A 22,616-nucleotide genomic window follows, 5' to 3' on the forward strand; every position below is an offset into this window, starting at 1 on the left:
ACCTAGCATTAAATTTTAAGGAAATATTGATGTTTCTAAACTATATGGAAATAAATATGTGGACACATCATGTCTCCAGCTGTCAGATGTCCTGTTCATGAGGATCGGACACAGAAACATAAATATTAATAATCAACAGGATATTTTTCCAAATATAAAACTATATTCTGACTTTAGTCATTATTGTTTTGGATCCCAGACCCCTGTTAGAAAAGAAACACCTGAATTCAACATGTCCACAGACTTTTGTCCATATAGTGGATGCCCTCAGTAATTATGTTATGAGGCTAACGATATGTTCAAAGGACCAGACTCTGTTTTTAATGGTGACATATGTAGACCGGTCTGATTCTATAAGGTCAGTCTATACGTTTGTCAAAGCTGGGCGATAAATATTAAATTAATTCAATTAATTGAGGTTTTTTCCCTCTGAAAATTTATAAATAGCTCAATCAAGATGAATCTTTTTATCTTCATTAACTATAGTCATTATTGTTTTGTATCCCAGACCCCTGTTAGAAAAGAAACACCTGGATTCAACGTGTCCACAGACTTTTGTCCATTTGTGTGTGAGTTAGGCAGTTATGCTAAGGCTAATGACATGCAGGATTTACTGATGAGAGGAAATAAAACAATAAAAACAATGAGACATCCTCTTAACTCTGCATAAATGCATTTGTTTGGTATTGTCTTCAACATACTATTAACCCTGAAAGACCCAAACATCCCCCACAGACCTGAACCATCACTGATGTATAGTGTCTAATACCTGTTAATCCACTAATCCTACCAATACATGTAAATAATTGGTGTAAAATACAGTTCTTCATCTTTTCATGGTCATCAGATATGACCCGTTTGGACGTTCAGAGGCTCCATAGTTACCGTGGAAACACCGTCATCTTCTACAACATTGATTCCCCAGTAAAACCCATGGAGTTGGATCAATGACAGTGGATGAACACACTGGGTTTATGTTCAGTTAATGACAGATTAGACTGAAAAAGACACTGTTTATTCAGTTTTCTCTTTTTTGATATAATGTCCCTCAACTTTTACTAATATCTACATGATCAGTAAATAAAAAAAATGAAAATATCAGATTTTCATTTGGGAGCTGCCACAAAAGTAGCACTGGGTCTTTATAGGTTAACATACATTTACATATATACTCAATATTAACGGGTGATTGCAGTATTCAAGACAATATTATAAGGCAGTGGTTTCCAACCTTTTTTGGCTTGTGACTCCATTTTAACATCACAAATTTCTGGCGACCCCAGACATTCAAAACAGAGACTTTTTTTTGCTCAAATTAATTTGTTTTTGATCATGTAATAGTTTGCTATACTATGTTGCAAATACAGGTTATTTTTAGAGGACCTTTAGTCTATATAATGTATATTATTATGGACAGAGGTAGAAAAGCCAGGTGTAGATTACTGCCCAAAGGGAGAATTGGATTTTCCTTGGTCAGGATCTGTCCAGTCAGTCCAGCTGTGATTTACAAGGCTGACAATTAATACTGAACAAACAAGAACTCAAACTATGAATTATGAAAGAGCTGCAGCATCTGAAACTGACCACAGTGAACATTTGACACATAAACAGAACCACAGCACTGCAGTTTCAGCTCCACAGTTTGTCATGTCTTTTATATATAATGATTGTCTCTCTCAACTCACCATCTATTTTTTATTAGTTATTTTTATTTTTATCAATTACTAGAAATTTCAGGTGACCCCATTTGAATTCCAGGTGACCCCACGTGGGGTCCCGACCCCAAGGTTGAAAAACACTGCTATAAGGTGATGCAGAAAAGGCAGTAAAGAAGTTAGGAACATCTTGCACAACTTCACCATTAATAGATAAAGCCTTCTGTGTCATTTTTACAAAGCAGACAGATACGTGGAGAACTCCAAAACATAAAGTCCTCTCACCTTGAAGTTGGTGACCTCCCTGGCGATGGCCTTACGGAGTTTGGCGATGGAGTCCGAGTCCTCGCACACAGAAACCATGTGGTAGTCCCTGATGGCGGGGAAGCCCTGGTGGTTCAGCAGCTCCTCTCTGATCTTGGTCAAACAGGCCTGAAGCTGCAGGTCATCGCTCACATCGGTGTGGGTCCCCACCAGGATCACCGGGGACAGTGGAGCCACAGCCTGCAGCAAAACATACATACGACTGTGTCATTTACTATTTACATTTACAACTTTAACCTGGTGGACTTCAATATTATATGTATCTTCCAGTGATGGAATTCATTACTATTGCACAGACCTGGCCGGTTTTTCGACCCCTGGTCTGATACCTGAATTTGTGAAATGCAAAAATTATACTGAAGTTATTAACAATCTAAGACATCACAGTTATTTTAGTTCAGGTTCCACATACAGACCAATTCAATCTCAAGTGGGTCGGACCAGTGAAAAACGTACATAATAACCTATAAATAATGAAAACTGCAAATTTTCAGCTTTGTTTTAGTGTAAAAAAGTTAAATTAAATGGAAAAACTATCCTTTCACAAAAAATGTGAATAACCTGAACAAATATGAACAACCTGGAATGTCTTAAGAGAAGTACATGCAGTTTTAACATAAGTCTGTCTGTTACTAAAGGTTTTGTGGATTTGTAAATCCACTGTGATCTGGAAGTTATAATGTACATGTGGAAATTATAAGTTGGGGCATAATATTGTTAAAACTGTACTTATTTTCCAGAAGAAATTTCAGGCTGTTCATGCAATTCACATTTTTAACAGATATTATGTAGATGTGAACATTTTCATGAAGTAATTTTACATTTTTCATTGTTATTATTTTACTGGTCCAGTCCACTTCAGATCATGTTGGGCTGAATGTGGAACCTGAAGTAAAATGAGTTTGACAGCCCTGCTCTAGACCCTTTTGAGGGAAAAAGTACAAACAAGCACTGTTTACTATCTATTTACATGTTTTATTGTTACCTCTGCCAGGAGGTATTGTGACCACTTTGCTTTGTGTGTTTGTTTGTTTGTTTGTTAGCAACTTTACGGGAAAACTATTCCAACCATCTTTACCAAATCTTCCCCACAGATAGGCCTAGGCCCTGGGACCAACCCATTAAATTTTGGGCCAAGTAGGCCAAAGTTCAAGGTCACAGCAAGGTCACAACATCTATCATTTTCCTATCTCTCATCATTGAGCAATTTTTGAAAATTCATAAAAAAAATTCAAAACGACTCCAATTAGCCTCCAATTTGATCCACCTGTAGCTTAGAACAATATCTTGTATCTGGCACAAAATTGTCCACATCCACTGTGGAATGTGGACTCTGTGGACATTTACATTTAACACTGAAAATCCCATTTACCACACATTTTTCATTATAACTCAACAAATATTGATTGGAATTCAATCTAATTTGACAGACACATGACTGGTACCAAGCTTCGACTTTTTCTGCTGTATGGAACAACCTGGAAACTGTTGAATTTAAAAAGAAATAGTCGATCCACACATGCACACCATTCGGGGTGCTTGGCGGAGGTTTGCGTTCTCTGAACACTTGTTTTTTTTAAATTTTGTAAAATCTGTTGTGATGAAAACTGTGAGAAAACTACAAGTAATGAGTTTTCCGACTGACTTTGATGTTGAAGAGCCACGGTTTGAGCGCATCCACCTGACTGGCTCCTTTACTCAGGTTGTAAACCACCAGGTAGAGGGCTCTGGAGGTCAGGAAGTGAGGATGAGAGCCACTGAACTCCTCTCCACCTGAGGAAAAGACCAAGGTTCCAATAAAACACACAACTGGACCAATCATCTGAACTGGATGGTGCAGCCCGTGCTGCTTCTGTCCGATATGGGACATACTGCTCTGTAAGTTCATCTGTTTAACCTGAGAAGTCCCAGACGTTTAGCACCATTTTCTTCTTGTCACGTTCCCGAATACACCAGTCCTTGACATCGACGCCGACAGCCGTCTGTTTGGAGTTGAGCTGGGAACGCTTCAGCTTCATCAGCTGTTGGATCAGGGTGGTCCTCCCACTGCCAGCGTTCCCCACCACGATCAGCTTCATCCTGTAGTACGGCATGGCCTTCTTCAGCCGCTGCTGCAGGAACCTGCCATCAATAACAGAAAAACACAAGAGAGGAGCTTAAGTTTGACAGGTTTGGACTAAATAATGCACCCAGAATGTGCATCAATAAGAGATTTAGGATGTTGAACATGAACTGTGAACTGGAACACACTGAACAACAAGGATTTGAATTTGGGCCCAGTAGTTTTACTTCTGGGCTCTGTTTTTCTAAATCAGTCCATCTGCTTTTTGACGTGAACTCCAAAAAGCATTTACATGGTCAAAACTCAGTTCACAGTAAAAAACATAATAAACTGGAAAAGCACTCAGAGATCACAGATCTCTGCAAAGGCAGATCAGTTGCACCCCCCCCCCCCCACGATCACCACCAAAATTTAATCATTTGTTCCTTGTGCCAGTATCAACATTTCCTGAAAATTTCATCAAACTCAGTCCATAACTTTAGGTAGGTAATAAAGGGAAATCACAACAACACTGCAAATAACCGTAAAAACAAAAAACTAGGACCAAGGCTCCTGTAGTCCAACAGCATATCAAAGACATTAATTGACATTTGTTTGACCTTTTAAGGTCACTCAAGGTCAAAGGTCATGGCATCAAATGAAAGCCCAAATGTAACTTCCTATCTATTGCCAATAGTAATTACATCAATATCCTCACCTGTTTTTAAGTTATAGTACTTTTAATTTTTTTCCCATTAAAAACCAATGGGGATTTTTTTTCAAATTTCAACAATTCATAAAAAATTAAAAAATATATATATATTTCCCAATTCTTTGAACAAACGTGGTAAACCTTACAAGTCATTCAAGTCATATCAAGTCAGAAGACTCTTGAAAAATTGTTTACGGACAGATGGACAACAATGGACTGACAAACGGACGTTAACTGACACCAGTAGTCCCTCAGACTTTTCAGGCCGTTGGACTAAAGACCACAAGGAAAACAGTGTAAAAAAAGCCCAAACCATGTATTTTTATAGTGCGTCGGTCTCACTCACTGCTCTGTGTTTTGCCCCCCATTCCACAGGCGGCGGGGGGTGAACTGAGCATGCTCAGATGTCTATGATGCAGGAACCTGCCATCAGGAGGACGACAGACCCACCACACTAGGCCTTAGCAGTACTGCCGTCAGCTGTCTTTACCCTGGCTCCTTTAGTCTCATACCTGACGATGTCTTTGGTTTTACTGCCGATGAGTTTGAGGTCCAGCTGGAGTCGAAGGCCGTCCAGCGGCAGGTCCCACAGTCGGCCCAGTTTCCCCATCTCATCTGGGAAAGAGCGTAGGCCAGTGTTACGGCTCACATCCAGAGACGTCAAACCTTCCAACAGTCCGATCTGTGGGGGGATCTGAACACAAACAGAGTATGTATCAGCACTAATGAGTGTTCGAGGGAGCTTCAAAAAGTTAGTGGAAAAAGGACAGTTGGAAAAAACACTTTCAGTTATGATGTTTATGTTGCTCCATCTGGGTCAATACACTTCTGCAAACATCGATATCAGCCTTTAAGTCCATCTGTGTAAAACTGAGGGTCATACAGTTTGAACCAGAAACAGAAAAAAAAATAATGCACATGTAAATCATGCAATTATTATTCTTTTTACAGTTAGGACAAACTGTGGATTTTGTAAAAAGACACACAGGTTAGAAGCATAACAATAAGAAGCTGAGAATATCAGCGTGGTTCTGTACCTCAGTTAGTTTATTGTCACTCAGGTGGAGTTTCTCCAGGCGAGCCCATCTGTAGATCTGTCCACTCAGATCCAAAGCTCCGATGCAGTTCTGACTAAACATCAGCTCTCGGAGGTTGTTGGACGCCCAGAATCCAGGGCCCGGCAGAACAGCGATGCTGTTGTTTCTCATGTCCACGGACCGCAAGCTGAACAGACAAACAGCTCATGTGGTCAAAACCTTCATTATATGACTCAAACTCTAACTTTAGTGCATCAAAAATCCCCACCAGATAAGTCATAAACATAAAAATTCTAATAATTTTTATCTGATATGATTTATACATAAACCTGTTAAAAGCAGATACAAGTATGTTATGGAATTAACATGATTTACAATGAAAAAACACATCTCAGAGAAACGGATAAATGTGGAAAAACTGACTGCACAGATATTCTACACAGCGAAGGGACGCAAAGGAATAGTATAATTCAAATTGTTGAGTCGAGGGAAGCTTTCATTTTGCTCCTGAAGTCTTAAATATTTGAAGGCTGGAACTGTGAGAATCGGACTTACTTTGGGAGATCGAGTATGGCCTCAGAAACATAGGTGAAGTTGTTGTTGGCAAGTTTCAGTGTGGTTACCTTTGGTGGTAGGTGTGACAGGACACCTGTAGAGAAGTGAGAGAAATTATAAATGAACCAAAGGTACAGGAAAGTAAAGAGTTAACCCTTTTGCCCCTGACGTGTCTGTGACGAGCGTTCGAAATGTAAATGTTAAAATTCAACCATTTGCTCAAGCAGAAAAATTTCAAAACGTGCTGATAAAATAGACCTTGTTCTTTCCATAGACATCCGAGCATGCTCAGTTTACCCCCCACCCCCTGTGGAATGGGGGGTAAAACACAGAGCAGTGAGTGAGACTGACTCACTATAAAAACAGACAGTTTGGGCTTTTCTTTTACACCATTTTCCTTGTCATTTTTTGTTTTTACTGTTATCATTTTTTGCAGAGATGAGCCAGACAAAGCCTTCTTAGGCTCCAGAAATGATGGGTATCACCAGTGTTGGGAATAACGGTGTGAAAAATAATGGCGTTACTAACGGGGTTATTAGATGCAGATTCAGAAAACTTTATTTATCCCATACGGACAATTCATTTGCAGCTTACCACAGACATTGGCCCACATCCAAAGTGCAATGTGACAAACATAAATAAATCAGTGCACAAATACAGGATTATTGAAGGCAACTATGAATAAATGCATTTAAATAATCAACAATAAATAATCAATAAATACCAATACAGACTAATACAGACTTGGTTCTGCTAATATTTAAAAAAAAAAAAAAAAAAAAGTCATATAAAATGACTAAAATGGCTTCTGTCAGAGTTTATAAGTGTGATAGCTGAAGGAATAAAAGATTTTGAATATCTGTTGGTTCTCCTCTGAGGAGTGTAGTAACGCCGGCCTGAAGGCATCAAAACAAACTTCTGAGACAACACATGGTGAGGGTCCTGATGATGGTCTGTGCTTTTCTCACAACCTGAAGCTCCCAGAGGGAAGACAAGTCTGTAAGCCTGACTCCAATGAGCTTGGAGCATATTTTTACAATAGCATGCAGACTGTTCTTGTCTTTCATAGCTAAAGCATTGAACCAACTGATAAAAGATGTAACAGGTAATCTAATTAATAACTATTTGAAACGTTACAACGCCGTTACCGGCGGTGAAATGTGGTGCGTTACTATGCACTGATATCTAACAGCTGTTCTCCATCCTGGCTCGCTCAGCCAGGCACAAGAGATGTGACGTTTCCAGGCAAGTCGAGTCTTTTGAACGGCTCTTTTCAGTGAACGATAAGAACTGATTTGTTGCGAGCCGTTCATTTACGAGTCGTTCTTATATTCAAATCACCCACACTGCCTTCATGCTTCACCTGTGTGTCCACGAGTCTGAGTTGTCCACGCTGCCTTCACCTGAACGACTGATGACATCTACGAGTTTGAGTTGTCCCAGCACACCCCATTCACATGAATGCAGCTATGTGCGCAGCTAACTGAGGGGAGGAGTTATCAGTGAGTCCGACTGACTGGACTGAAGACATTTACTGCTGGATCAGGGAGGAGGAGATATTAACGACTGAAAAAAGGAGATGAGGGATTAACTGGAGGAGCATCTTCCTATAAATGCAGACATGCACTTATGTGGTGGACCCCAGCCTCACCACAGTTATGGTATTCAGTACCTGTCTGCTGTTCTACTCTATTTAACGAGCCATGAAACACGCTCAAAAATCTGTTTCCTTTTACATATTTGAAGGTTTTTCAAAAAAGTAACGCAATCATTATTTTCCATGGTAACAAATTACATTTATGAAGGAGTAACTCCGTTACTAATTGAATTACTTTTTTTTGGGAAAGTAACTAGAAGCTATAACTAATTACTTTTTTAAAGTAATTTGCCCAACACTGGGTATCACAGATGATGAGTTCAGAAAAACACTGAAAACCTGTGATAACTCAAATGAAGCAGAAGCCTGCTTTTACTGACATCTCTTTGTATAGTTGTGTGTGATTACTTCAGGAAATGTTTATTTCATCGCTGAACTCATTGGTTTTCTTTTCCTGTAGTAGACGCCTACGTTTTACAATGATACCAGCCCCAAACTGTGACCCATCATGTGTAATATTATGAAGGAAAGGCCATCTGCTGAGTTTCAGATGGACTTACAGAGTTTGTTGATGGATGCGTTGAAGGTTTCCAGTTTGGGACAGTCACTCAGGAAGACAGGGGAAATGTTCTCCAGGCTGTTTTTGCTCACGTCGAGCAGTTTGATCTCAGGCAGACACAGCGGAGTGCAGAGCTCAGTTATACTGTTACTAAAAACAAACACAAAACCAAACTAACACCGTCATCATCAAAAGCCTGATGAATAGAAGAGCTACAGGATGTTATTTTAAGTTTATTCTTCCAAACAATTAAGTTGATGAAAGTCATTTATTCCCAAATGTGTGAATCAAAGCGTCTTCATCTCACCCTTCGATGAACAGCTCCTCCAGCTGCTCCACGGCCCAGCCCAGCTCCTCTGGGAAGGTGGTGATTTGGTTAAAGGAAAGGTTCAGGTGCCTCAAAGAAGGGCAGGTGATGGAGGGGTCAAAGGTCAGCAGAGGGCCCACGCGGTTGCGAGAGACATTAAGCGTGTTGAGCGACGGCAGCGCCAGCAGCTGGACCGGCAGAGACTGGATCTGGTTACCCTGCAGGTCCAGCCGAGTCAGACTCCTTAAACTCTGTCCAAAACGAAGACGAATCATGTCAGTGTATGTTCAGTGGTCATTATCTGGCATTTAATGAAAACACTACGATGAAGAAAACTCAATATTCAATTCAGACGTAACATCTGGTAACATTTTCCAAACCTCGACATCCCCATGAAGAGACTGTCCAGTCACAAATGTGGCAGAGATCATTCTAAATCACTAAAAGTCAACGTTTGGACTGAACTGATAAAGTGAAAAACACTCCTGAACACATGATTTAAAGCAGGAGAGTCAAAATACGGCCCATGGGCCTAATCCGTTCCATGGGATGAATTTGCAAAGTGCAAAAATGACACAGAAGAATTAACAGCTCATTTTCAGTCACCATGACTGTTATTCCTAACGTGTCCACTGGGATCCTCTGTTATGCTGCCTTCAGGTGCTGTGGGGAAGATGATCCTTTCTACTAGTGAATTTGAAATTACAAGTGTGTTGTGTTCAAGTGCTTGTTGTAGTGAAATGAAAAATGGCTGAAACACAATATATCACGACCTGCTACTTGACAGTTTAGGATGTGTTAATTCATCTGCTACAGCATTTTTTTTAATAATATTTTTTGCAAATTGTGCATGATATAAATGTGCAAAACCATCAGCTAACAGCAGCAGAAGGTTAATAAAAGCATTGTTTATCATTCATGATGAATGCCTCGGCTGCTCTCCACCATGTTGAAAAGGTCAAAGGTTATTTTGATCTCAGCTGACTTTTTGGATAAAGAGTCTCTAGAGGGGTCTGAAAAACCACTAAATATACCCACAAATACCAGATTTAAAGTCAAAGTTCAAATTGAGATTTAAATGTAGTGCAGTTCTGTCTCTGTATTTAATGAAAACTGAGCACAAAGGTTTAAGGCAGCGGTTTCCAACCTTTTTTTGGCTCCTGACCCCATTTTAACATCACAAATTTCAGGTGACCCCAGACATTCAAAACAGAGACTTTTTGTTTTTGCTCAAATTAATTTGTTTTTGATCATGTAATAGTTTGCTATACTATGTTGCAAATAAACGTTAATTTTAGAGAACATTTAGACAATATATAATGTATATTATTATGGACGGAGGCAGTAAATCCAGGTGCAGATTACTGCACAAAGGGAGAATTGGATTTTCCTTGGTCAGATTATGTACAGTCAGTCCAGCTGTGAATTACAAGGCTGACAATTAATACTGAACAAACAAGAACTGAAACTATGAATTATGAAAGAGCTGCAGCATCTGAAACTGACCACAATGAACATTTGACACATAAACAGAACCACAGCGCTGCAGTTTCACACTCACAGTTTGTCATGTCTGTTATGGACTGAAGTTGTCTGTCTCAACTCACCATATATTTTAAATTAGTAGGGGTTTTTTTTATTTATTTTTTTTATCAATTATTAGAAATTTCAGGCCTCCCCATTTGAATTCCAGGCAACCCCACATGGGGTCCCGACCCCAGGGTTGAAAAACACTGGTTTAGGAGGTTAAACAGCAGCTTTGTTTTCATGCAGAGGTCAGTAAACACGATCGGAGCTTCACCTGACACAGCGCCGAGGGGAACTCCATCAGACTGTTGTGGCTCAGGTCCAGGCGGAGGAGATGTTCCAGCTGCTGTTGGACGCTGACGTCGTCCATCAGACACGACACGGAGGACAACTCATTTCCAGACAGGTCTAACAGTCGGATCCTCTCCTTCTCTTTGGGTGAAGCGGTGGAATTCTCACCAAACACTGAGGAGGTGATGTCAAACAAGAGGAGTTAGTTCAGAACATTCTGGGTATCACTCTTTAGGGTCAGATCAGGTGCTCACGTAGGCACAAAGTTGCTGTTCAATGACCTGTATCGTTTTAACTAAATGACACAAATATGTTTATTTTATATTTCTGTGTAGGTATTAACTTTAAAATGGTATGTATGACAATTTGCCTGAGTTTGTTTTATTATGTGAAAATTACAAAAAACATGCTCAGTCATGTAGCCACTGAAAAAGTACATATACTTGTTGGGGTTTATGCAAAAGTGGATAACATGCTGTTACTGTTCAACTATTGTTCTAAATCAGGGCTCTCAAACCCATTTTCTTTCAGGTTCCACATTCAGCTCGATTTGATCTCCAGTGGATCGGACCAGTAAAATAATAGTATATTAACCTGTAAATAATGACAACTACAAATTGGTGTCCGTGTTTTCGTGCAAAAAAAACCCATTAAATTATGAAAATACTTACTTTTATAAACTATCCAAACAAAAAAGATGTGAATAACCTGAAAAAACTGAAATTTCTTAAGAAAAATAAGTGCAGTTTTGACAATATTCTGCCTCAACTTCTCATTTCTACATGTGTGTTATGGAACCAAACTACAAAGACACTAAACCCTTAGTAACAGACAGAAAATAGTTAAAATTGTGCTTAATTTTCTTTAGACATTTCAGGCTGTTCATATTTGTTCAGGTTATTCATGTTTTATTGTTTCAGGATAGTTTGTAAATGTAAATATTTTCATAATTTATTGTTATTTTTTATACTAAAACAAAGACAAAAATTAGAAGTTGTCATTATTATAGACATAATGTAATATTTTTTTTCGGATCAAACCGAGAAGAAAAATGGAGTCATTATTTTTTGTTGGCTATTCTGCTGTTATTTTTTGACTGTAGATCATATCGGTCTGTTTGTGGAACCTGAACTAAAATGAGTTCAACAGCCTTGTCTGTGGAATTTTTACACTTTGCAAATTCATCCCACGGGCCAGATTGAAACTTTTGGCGGGCCGCATTTGGCCCCCGGAACGCATGTTTGAGACCCCTGTTCTAAATGGACACTGGTATTTTAGATCACATGTTTATCTACAACACTGACCATTTTTGTAGCAAAATGCTGATCTCCTTATGAATTACAACAAAAACACTTAGTTACGTAGTGGCAGGCCTAGTGGCCAACATTTAATGGATTTAAATACTGAAAAAAATTCACAAATCCTTGATCACTTTTATTTATTATGTATAAAAAAGTAAATATAACACCCACATACCAGATGAGGTGTGGGCAGATATATGCTCTGACGCCCATACGGTCACTAACTCTAGTTCATGGAGAGAGTTCCAATGGAAAACTGTCACAAGATTTTTCAGGACAGCGGAGTTCATTTCAGAAATGAACCCTGTGAACCCCAGGACCTGTTGGCTTAATTGTGGGGCTCACTTAGGGAACCAGACCCACACATTCTGGACGTGTCCTAAGATCAGACCTTTCTGGGATGATATATTTGCCGCTGTGAACACAATTTTCAATCAAACACTTTCTAAAGAATTAAAGTTTACTATTTTAGGTGTAATCCCAGAAAGTTTAGAGGGAAATAACCGAAAATACCTTTAGTGAATTTTACTAACGTCAGCCATTAAATGCATCACTATCAAGTGGTTGAGACCTGAACCTCCCATATATAACATTTGGATTGAAAAAGTGAGGGAAATCTATCAGATGGAGCAAATTACTTATATACTTATAATTCAGGGAGAGATCTTTACGAAAAGATGGAGTCCCATGATTAACCTTTTAATGGAATAAGCAGAAGTGGTCATCGACATTTGTGCTTTTTTTGTTTTGCTTTGTTTTGTTTTTTTTTTTTGTCTCTTTATAGTGTCATTCATGTTTCATTTGTGACTAATTGTAATCAGTATCTACTGCAGATATCCATATTTTTTCATATATGCCATATGGGGATGTTTATGCATATAAAATGGGGGTGGCCAATAACCGAAGGGTTGGCGGTTCGAATCCCGCTCTGTCCATGTGCTGTTGTGCCCTTGGGCAAGACACTTCACCCTCCTTGCCTCCAGTGCCACTCACACTGGTGTATGAATGCATGTGAATGTTTGGTGGTGGTCAGAACTGGCAGCCACACTTCTGTCAGTCTGCCCCAGGACAACTGTGGATACAGATGGAGTTTACCACCAGCAGAGGGAGAATGTGAGAGTGGATGAATAATAGAGCAATAGTGGAAAGCGCTTTGGGTGTCTAGAAAAGCACTATATAAAATCCAATCCATTATTATTATTATAAAATGCCTTGTATATTTGTAAGAGCAAAACTAAATAAAAATGTAAGTAAAAAAAAAAAAAGGAAATATAACAGCAACAAATATAGTTTGGTCATAATTTTGATAAAATATTGAACAATATACAGTGACAAAGCATCAGTCTTCCAATTCTGCTTCATGTTTCAGATGTTTATCTGACAGCTTTACTGATCATTACCTCCACCAGGAGGTGTTGTGATCACTTTGCTTTGTGTGTTTGTTTGTTTGTTTGTTTGTTTATTAGCAACTTTACAGGAAAACTGTTACAACCATCTTTACCAAATCTTCCCCACAGATAGGCCTAGGCCCTGGGATGAACCCATTAAATTTTGGGCCAAGTAGGCCAAAGTTCAAGGTCACAGCAAGGTCACAACATCTACAATTTTCCTATCTCTCATCATTGAGCAATTTTCCAAAATTCATAAAAAATTCAAAACGACTCCGATTAGCCTCCAATTTGATCCACCTGTAGCTTAGAACAATATCTTGTATCTGACACAAAATTGTCCACATCCACTGTGGAATGTGGACTCTATGGACATTTACATTTAACACTGAAAATCCCATTTACATTTTTCATTATAACTCAACAAATATTGATTGGAATTGAATCTAATTTGACAGACACATGACTGGTACCAAGCTTCAACTTTTTCTGCTGTATGGAACAACCTGGAAACTGTTGAATTTAAATAGAAATAGTCGATCCACACATGCACATCGTTTGGGGTGCTTGGCGGAGGTTTGCGTTCTCTGAACACTTGTTTCAAATGTTTATCTTACAGCATGTGATTGGCTCACACAGTCTTTTAATTGTTCATGTTCCGTCTCATGATTTTAACCTTATAAACATCTGAATTTCTGTAGCACATTCTTGAAATCAGCCTCCGTTAACTTCAGTCGACTGGTTCTGGTTGAGGAGGATGGTGCTGAGGTCACAGACTGAATGTTCACTGGTTCAGTGTCTTTGCAGGAGGAAAACCATTAGCATTAGCACATGTTCACTGTCCCTTGACCTGACCCTTTACTCAAAACAGATTTAAGCAACAAAAGCACCAATACATGTCCTATACAATTACACAACAAAAATAGGATTGAAAAATATCTTAATATGGGATATTAAGATTTACAGCTGCTAAATACAGCAAACAAAGTGCAGAAAGACAAGCAAAAACAGGAAACATAAAAGAGAATCTGTTACTTCTATTACTTGTAGAGTTATAGATAATGCAGAGTGTTTCATTCAAACACGTTTTATTTGTGATTATTTCCTTCTGTGTCCAAATATGTACTGGCCTTGAAGAAATTCAACTCAGTTATTAATAAAACCTGCCTCGCCACACGACAAAACACTCAAGTGTCAGGTATTTCAGGTATTTCAGGAACGACAGTCTGCAGTTTATCAGCACTGATCAAATATGTGGCGTCTGTCTTTTGTTTTACCAGAAACGACAAAAGGAGTTCCATAACAGATGCATTTGCAGGTGATGTCAAATAAAGACTAAGGCTATGTTCAGACAGCAGGTCTTAAAGCACAATTAGAATTTTTTGGTGAAATAAGATTTTTTTTGTGCGCTTGTTCATATTTACATTAAATGTGACTTCTATCAGTTTTGAGTATGAACTTAATGTGACCCTGAAGTGACCCACATGCACAAAAGAGGTCCTGACGGAATACGTGACCACGCAGACACGCACTGTGTTTACTGACGTTTGTCGCATTTCAATGACGTAAAGGTTGGATAAATGTGACCTGGTCGTTCAGACTGAAGTCACATTGTAAAATATCAGATACGTTTCGGATTTAGCACCACATATAGGACGTTTCCTGTTGCCTGCCTGTAGGACGAATCAAATACAGGGTAGTGTGCAATATAGGGCAACAGTGGCATGGAATACACTGCCACAATTTTTAATTTCAGAAATTCAAGCAGTTAGTTTTTCTAAAAGGTTGAGAATTTTCATATTTACCCAAGAATAACTGTCTGAGCTACTGCACATCCTATAGTGACATCATCTAGACGGTTTGTTTTTTTGGTTGTTGTGGAGCTGTTTTTGTTTTTTGGTTTATTTATTCTTTTTTTCTGTTGTTGTTGTTTGTATTATTATTGTTATTGTAATTGTTTTGTATTGTGTGCTGTTGTTGATTTTTTGTTTCTGTGTTGAGTGTATGTACACTACCAGTCAAAAGTTTGGACTCACCTTCTCATTTAAATGGCATGAGAAGGACCACAGATGTCCAACCAGTGTTCAGCATCATTGGAAACTCCTTTAAGACTTTTGGAAAACATTTCAGGTGACTACCTCATGAAGCTCATCGAGACAATGCCAAGAATGTGCCAAGAAGTAATAAAAGCAAAATGTGGCTACTTTGAACAATCTGAAATATAAAACATGCTTCGTGTTATGTCACACTTTTTTTAACTACATAATTCCATATGTGTTCATTTATAGTTTTGATGCCTTCAATGAGAATCTACAATGTAAATAGTCATGAAAATAAAGAAAAAACAGGCAAGTCCAAACTTTTGACTGGTAGTGTACAACCAGTTTGTTGAGTGAGTTGTGGGAAATTGTGGTGCTTTGTTTTTATGTTGTTAATGACCCCAGGAAGAGGAGCTCCTGTGGTGTGCAGCAGCTAATGGGGATCAAACTAACTAATAAACTAATAAACTAACATATGAAAGTGGTCTGGATTGGATTTGATAAAAATGGGATTAGTGCTGTTCAAACTGTCTTCAACAGATTGGATTCAGGTCGCATATGGGTAAAAAAAAAAAATCAGAATTGGGCCACATTTGGCTGCAGTCTGAACGTAGCCTAAGGTAATGTTGGTCATGTTTTAGGGAATGAATCAGACCTTTTTGGACGGAGCCGGTCCTTCCATACTTCCTGTGTAAAGGCTCAGAGTGGTCATTCTCAGTCTGCCCACTCTAAGAATTGCCAAAAAAAAAAAAAAAAGCAAAATGTGAGATATTTATGACGTCTGAGTGAATGTGTGACATGAAAACACAGGAGGAGGAAGAGTATATATTAGGTTTGACCTCAGCGCTGGCGTGTCTGCGACGTCCCTGCTTCCGTATCATGGAGCCCCCCCTCAGCTCCTCCGATGAATTATTATGAGGCTTTGGAGACAGCGCCCCTGACAGCGAATCACTGCCTATCAAAAGTACAGAATAGAATAGAATAGAATAGAATAGAATAGAATAGAATAGAATAGAATAGAATAGAACAACCGATTAGAGTAGAGTAGAGTAGAGTAGAGTGGAGTAGAGTACAGTAGAAAAGAAAAGAAAAGAAAAGAAAAGAAAAGAAAAGAAAAGAAAAGAAAAGAAAAGAAAAGAAAAGAAAAGAAAAGAAAAGGAAAAAGAATAGAATAGAACAGAATAGAATAGAACAGAACAGAACAACAGAGTGGAGTAGAAAAGAAAAAGAAAAAGAAAAGAAAAGAAAAGAAAAGAGTAGAGTAGAGTAGAATAGAATAGAACAGAGTAGAAATAGAATAGAACAGAGTAGAATAGAATAGAATAGAATAGAACAGAGTAGAGTAGAGTAAAGTAGAGTAGAGAAGAAAAGAATAGAATAGAACAGAATAGAACAGAGTAGAGTACAGTAGAGTAGAAAAGAAAAGAATAGAATAGAACAGAACAGAGTAGAAAAGAATAGAGTAGAATAGAATAGAATAGAATAGAACAGAGTAGAGTAGAGTAGAAAAGAAAAGTCTTGTCGTCGTGCTACTCCAGTCTGTGCAACAATACTAATAAAACACCAGTAGTACAGAAATAAGAACAGAGCAAATATAAAATTACAAAAACTAAAAATAAAATAGAATATATTATTTTTTATAAAAGATAAGAATAGAGCTAAGTAGAATAAAACATAGACATAAAATCTGAATAGACACAACATTTACAATATTAAATGTATGCATTACCTATGAAAACAGTAGGTATATTAGGGCTGTGTATCGGCAAGAATCTGGCGATACAATACAAATCACAATACTAGGATCACGATATATCATGATACTGTTAAAAAGGCAATTTTTTGTTTGTTTCTTTTTTTAAATGACTACTTCCTTGAAGAATTGAATTACACCAGAAATCTGCACAAATACTAAACACATATTTATTTGATCACAACAGGATCTAATGCTATATCACAAAATGTTCAAACTGTGCTCAAACTGAAATTCTGTTTCACAGACATTACAGTTTCAGATCCTGTTCAAATGTTCAGATTCTATTAGTTCAGAACTAACATCAGAACAGGATTTTTGTCCCAACAAAAGAACTACCATCTGCCTCAGACAGTAAAAAGTGCTTTTAGGATGACTGAAATAACCATTTTTTAATAAAAGAGTGTTAAATAATAATAAACAAAATATGAACAAAAAAGAAAAACATAAATGAACCTCCACAATATCTGCATTTGAATAAATACCTAAAAATATCGATACAGTACTTTTTAATATCGATACAGTATTGTAAAATGAAATATTGTGATATATTGCACACCCCTAATGTATATTTATGAACTCAAGTCTGTATAAAAATAGTGCATTTATATTTTAAGAAATATTGAATAAACATTTGCAGGATTATCGCACATTTTTGGAAGCTACTGAATTACTTTAGTCTACATTTTAGATTATTTTAAATTCCTGTGATTACCGCCAATTAAGTACCTTTTAAACTGTCTTAAGGACCTTAAAATAATACATGGTGAAATAATAAACGCATCCATCCAAAACACCCATCAAGGCCATTAACTAAGCAACAGTAATCTGTGAGTTACCATGGAGCAGAAGGATGACCTCACATTCATTTCCAAAATAATTTCAGACATGCATCAGGAACTCTTTAACTGTATGTGTCTCCAGGGTTAAGTTAGAACTATTTGATATCTGCAGGATTCAGTCGACGGGGACTTTACCATCGCTCTCCATGTCGTCATTCAGAAACAGGCAGTCGTCCATGGAGACGAAGCTGAAGCTGGAGTCGTCGCTCTCGTCCGAAATGTAGCCAGAGGTCAGACAGGGGTCAGCGAGCGTCCTGGGGGGCCCACTGACGCTCTTGGACCTCTGAAGAGACTGAATGTATCGGGCCAGACTCATGCCTTTACCTTAGAGACAAACAGCAGGTCAGAGGGAAGTAAGACGCATTACTAGTGTTGACTAAAACGAAACAAAGAAAATAAGATGGAAAATAAAGTTCTAAGGCTCCAGAGCACAGGTGTCAAACATGTGGCCCGTGGGCCAAAACCGGCCCTCCAAAGGTTCCAATCCGGCCCGCGGTATGATTTTATGAAGTGCAAAAATTTCACTGAAGACCTGAACAGTCAAAGGTGTTGAACTGGTTTGAGCCAAATGTGATCTGAAGTACAATAATAGTCTAATAACTCTTACAATAAAATGTGAACAACCTGAAAATTAAGAACAATTTTAACAATATTCTGTTACTAAATGTTTTGTGGATTTGTAAGTTGTGTTCATAAGTTGACACGTAATATTGTAGACACTTATTTTAGTTACACATTCCAAACTTCAATATTTTAACAATATTATGTTTGTGTAACATTGTGTGTAATGCTCATGTACAAGTGATAAGATGAGGCATAATGTTGTTAAAATTTAGCTTATTTTTCTTCAGAAATTACATTTTTTTCTGGTTATTCACATCTTCTTTGTGAAAAGATAGTTTGTAAATGTAAACATTTTCAAAATTTAATGTTTTTTATTGCACTAAAATGAAGAGATAAACTTTGAGTTGTCATTATTTATAGGTTTTTATGCTATGATTTTAATGGTTTGGTCCGCTTGAGATGGAATTGGGCTGAATGTGGCCCCTGAACTAAAATGAGTTTGACAGCCCTGCTCCAGAGGCTGGGGTCTACACTACAACGGCAAAATTAGTCAACGTAGGGCTGCACGGTTATGGTCAAAAATAAAATCCAGATTTTTTTCTGTCAAAACTCGATTTGATTTTTGGGTAAAACTACAAAAGACAACAGAAGTCAGCATGTCGTTTTTGTGAGCAGCCCACAATGTAAGGCACTGCTCCTACCTCAAATCTGTGACCGTATCACGGAATCCAGGAAAATTCCATGATGAGTCCACAGAAGTTATACCGATGTAAGTCAGTGACAGGCATCAGTCATACGTGCATGTGTCAAGGTTATAATAGTTTTGGATTTTTCATTATAGTTTAGTTTTATTTAGTTTTGACTTTTTTTTCTCTAATTCAGTTAGTTTTAATTAGTTTTTAGAGCAGGTTTGCTAGTTTTTATTAGTTTTCGTTATTTTCTAAATGCTTAGTTTTAGTTTAGTTTTAGTTTATTTTCATATCTTTTATCTTCTTTGCCGTCAAATTCAAATAAATCCCAGACAGGACTCTGCTGCTTTCTCCCAACTTTAGTCTCCATGTTTCCAGGTAGAGTGGGGACCAGAAGACGACTGGAAACCACAAGTGATGAGAAGTGACGGACCGTTAAATATCATATGGTGCCAGCAGCTAAAATTGCTTGAGGGAAATAAATCGATTTCATATCAATCCGACTTTGACAAAGACAAAAACGAAGGGAATTTTATCCATAATTTTTATACGTTTTAGTTAGTTTTGTAAGCACACCATACAGTTTCAGTTAGTTATCGTTTTTTTCTTTTAGCTATAGGTTTTATTTATTTCAGTTAACGAAAATGTTTTTACAATTCTAGTTTTCGTCATTTCATTAGTTTTCGTTAACGATAATAACCTTGGCGTGCGTGGACCATGTATGATGAATGATCCCCATGCGGTTATATTTAAACTGGGGGATCCATGTGTGGAAGAGACCGACCCAGGACACGCTGGAGGGGATTCTCTGGGCTGGGAACACCTCTGGATTCCCCCGGAGCTGGTGGATGTGTGTAGGCAGAGGGCTGTCTGGGCTCCTCTGCTGAGGCTGCTGACCCCGCGACCCAGACCCGGATCAGAAGAAGACGGTATGGTACAGATCTGTGCGGGACAACATAAGACGAGTGATCCCCATGGAGTTCTGTTGGAATTGGGGGATCCTTGCGTGGACCATGGCTTACATCGGTGTCACTACTGCGGTCCCATCACAGATTAAACATCCATGGTCATTACATGGACTTCTGTGAAAGACCGCTCTCACTGACAGGAGGAGGAGCCTATGGTAGCCCGCAGGTTTCGCGGCCCAGAGGCATGAGAGATGAAATCGATTTGACGATTTCCCTTTTTTAAAAATCATCCTAATTAAAAAATCCAATTTCAATTTAAAATTGATTAATTGCGCAGCCCTAAGTCAATGACTGATTTATTTATTTATTACAGGTCGTTAGTGACGTCATGCACTTTTGTTTAAGGAAAAATGTTTATTTCAATACTGAATGACACTCTTGGATATTTAGTTGTTTGTTTAACAAACCTTGCAATTGTTCTGCGTAAAATGCACTTTTCTTTAAGGGAAAAAAGTATTTTATTACTGCTGCAATATATGTCGAATATTGAATAAAATATTTGTGTAACAAGTTTGCTATTAAGTCTAATTGTGAACCAAATGTTCTTGTAAAGGACAGAAAATGTGTTTTATTGCGGCAAAATTTTTTGTTTGTTGTTCATAATCTGACTAGTCATTACAGTAGTTGATTTTAAGGGAGACTAAGTATTATTAGTGCTTTTTGTCTGTAGAAAGTGACATTTTGAAGAGCATGAGACATTTTTAGAGCAGGGGTCTCAAACTCATTTTCTTTCAGGGGCCACATTCAGCTTGATTTGATCTCCAGTGGGTCGGACCAATAAAAAAATACCGTAATAACCTATAAATAATGACAACTCCAAATTTTTGTCTTTGTTTTAGTGAAAAAAACCCTCCACTAAATTATGAAAATACTTACTTTTATAAATTATCCAAACAAAAAAAAAAGATGTGACTAACCTGAAAAAACTGAAATTTCTTAACAATCAGTGCAATTTTAACAACATTCTGTCTCAACTTATCATTTCTACGTGTGCATCATAGATCAGATCTACAAAGACACTAAACACTGAGGAACAGGAAGAAAAGAGTTCAAATTGTGCTTAATTTTCTTTAGAAATTTCAGGTTGTTCATATTTGTTCAGGTTATTCGCATTTTATTTGTTACAGGACAGTTTGTAAATGTAAATATTTTCATAATTTAATGTTATTTTTTGTACTAAAACAAAAACAAAAATTTGAAGTTGTCATTATTTATAGGCATAATGTAATACTATTTTTTTCACATCAAACTAAGAAGAAAATATGGAGTCATTATATTCTCTGGGTTATTCTGCTGTTATTATTTGACTGTAGATCATATTGGTCTGTATGTGGAACCTGAACTAAAATGAGTTCCACAGCCTTGACTGTGGAATTTCTGCATGGGCCGGATTGGAACCTTTGCTGGGCCGCATGTTTGAGACCCCTGATTTAGAGTAAATTTAGAGTCTGAAAGTAGACCAGAGAAGAGCGGCTGTGTTGGCTCACTGTTGTTGAACCGTAGACTGTGCGTCCTGCCTCTTTCCGCCAGCAGGGGGCTGAGCCAGGCGGCGTCCAGGCGGCACAGCCTGAAGCCCCCAAGGCACAGGGAGCTGTTGTTGAGGTCCAGACCCAGGCGGCCCAGCAGCTGGATGACCGTGGGCCCGTCGCCCCGCTTCACGCTCACCACCAGAGCCCTGCGCAGGTGCTGTTCATGGGCTCCGCGGCTCAGCAGCAGCTCCACCAGCTCCAGCGGTCCGCCTCGCTCACACACCTGTTGAACACAACACACACGCCATGACGGACAGGTACACGTACCATCAGGATCTGCACTTATTCTGAACAGTTTCCACATCAGCCATTTTTGCCCTTCATAAACCTGCTTCCTGTGGAGCTAATGTGGAGTATGTCTGGGCATGGAGTGTTTCTATGGAAACACTGATACACTATAGCAGCAGTTCTCAATCTTTTTCTGTCGGGACCCCCTTTGGAGGACGAAAAATCTCCAGGCCCCCGCCGACCCCAGCAACATTGTAACAGTGGTGCAATTATAACTTTTATTGAAAGAAACGTCAATATTATAACAATACTTTTTGCTTTTCCTTGAATAATTTGTTGTTCAAATTAAAAATAACTTAGATTTTTGCTTGAACAATACAAATAAACTCAACAAGACTGCTCTAAGACAATATTTTTCCAAATAAAAATTGAAAATGCGCAATTATCTTACAACTATGACAATAAAGTTCCTTTTTTTAGAGCAACAAACAAATTTTGGTAATAAAGATGAACATTTTAACAATATCAGTGGCTGCAATGAGCCTGTTTCCATTGCACATCTCAGAACCTTAAAGTGCAAACTGTACGAATTGTGCAAAAACAGAAACATTCCACTTTTTTTTTCCAGTCCAGTCCTTGTCCATTCTCCAAACCTAAACTCTTTGTCTAGTCTAGTGACAGATCACCATGGCAGTAGATTTGTTTGTTGT

At 38.2% G+C, this 22,616-nt stretch overlaps 1 protein-coding gene across 2 annotated transcripts in view; it reads right to left on the reverse strand.

Moving 5' to 3' along the window:
* Positions 1 to 22,616, reverse strand: part of lrrk2 (leucine-rich repeat kinase 2) — a 126,025-nt gene that overhangs the window by 43,926 nt on the left and 59,483 nt on the right. For both annotated transcript variants that reach the window (XM_030136108.1, XM_030136109.1), the window contains exons 19-31: positions 21,637 to 21,901; positions 18,064 to 18,252; positions 16,173 to 16,288; positions 15,989 to 16,061; positions 10,589 to 10,779; positions 8,788 to 9,038; positions 8,482 to 8,630; positions 6,325 to 6,418; positions 5,770 to 5,956; positions 5,245 to 5,426; positions 3,877 to 4,100; positions 3,625 to 3,752; positions 1,941 to 2,159 (exon numbers count right to left, since the gene is read on the reverse strand). In XM_030136108.1, coding sequence (XP_029991968.1) covers positions 1,941 to 2,159; positions 3,625 to 3,752; positions 3,877 to 4,100; positions 5,245 to 5,426; positions 5,770 to 5,956; positions 6,325 to 6,418; positions 8,482 to 8,630; positions 8,788 to 9,038; positions 10,589 to 10,779; positions 15,989 to 16,061; positions 16,173 to 16,288; positions 18,064 to 18,252; positions 21,637 to 21,901 — 2,268 coding nt within the window. The remainder of the gene's footprint in view (positions 1 to 1,940; positions 2,160 to 3,624; positions 3,753 to 3,876; positions 4,101 to 5,244; positions 5,427 to 5,769; positions 5,957 to 6,324; positions 6,419 to 8,481; positions 8,631 to 8,787; positions 9,039 to 10,588; positions 10,780 to 15,988; positions 16,062 to 16,172; positions 16,289 to 18,063; positions 18,253 to 21,636; positions 21,902 to 22,616) is intronic.

Source organism: Sphaeramia orbicularis, chromosome 6 (genome assembly GCF_902148855.1).
Source record: "Sphaeramia orbicularis chromosome 6, fSphaOr1.1, whole genome shotgun sequence".
Lineage (NCBI taxonomy): Eukaryota > Metazoa > Chordata > Actinopteri > Kurtiformes > Apogonidae > Sphaeramia > Sphaeramia orbicularis.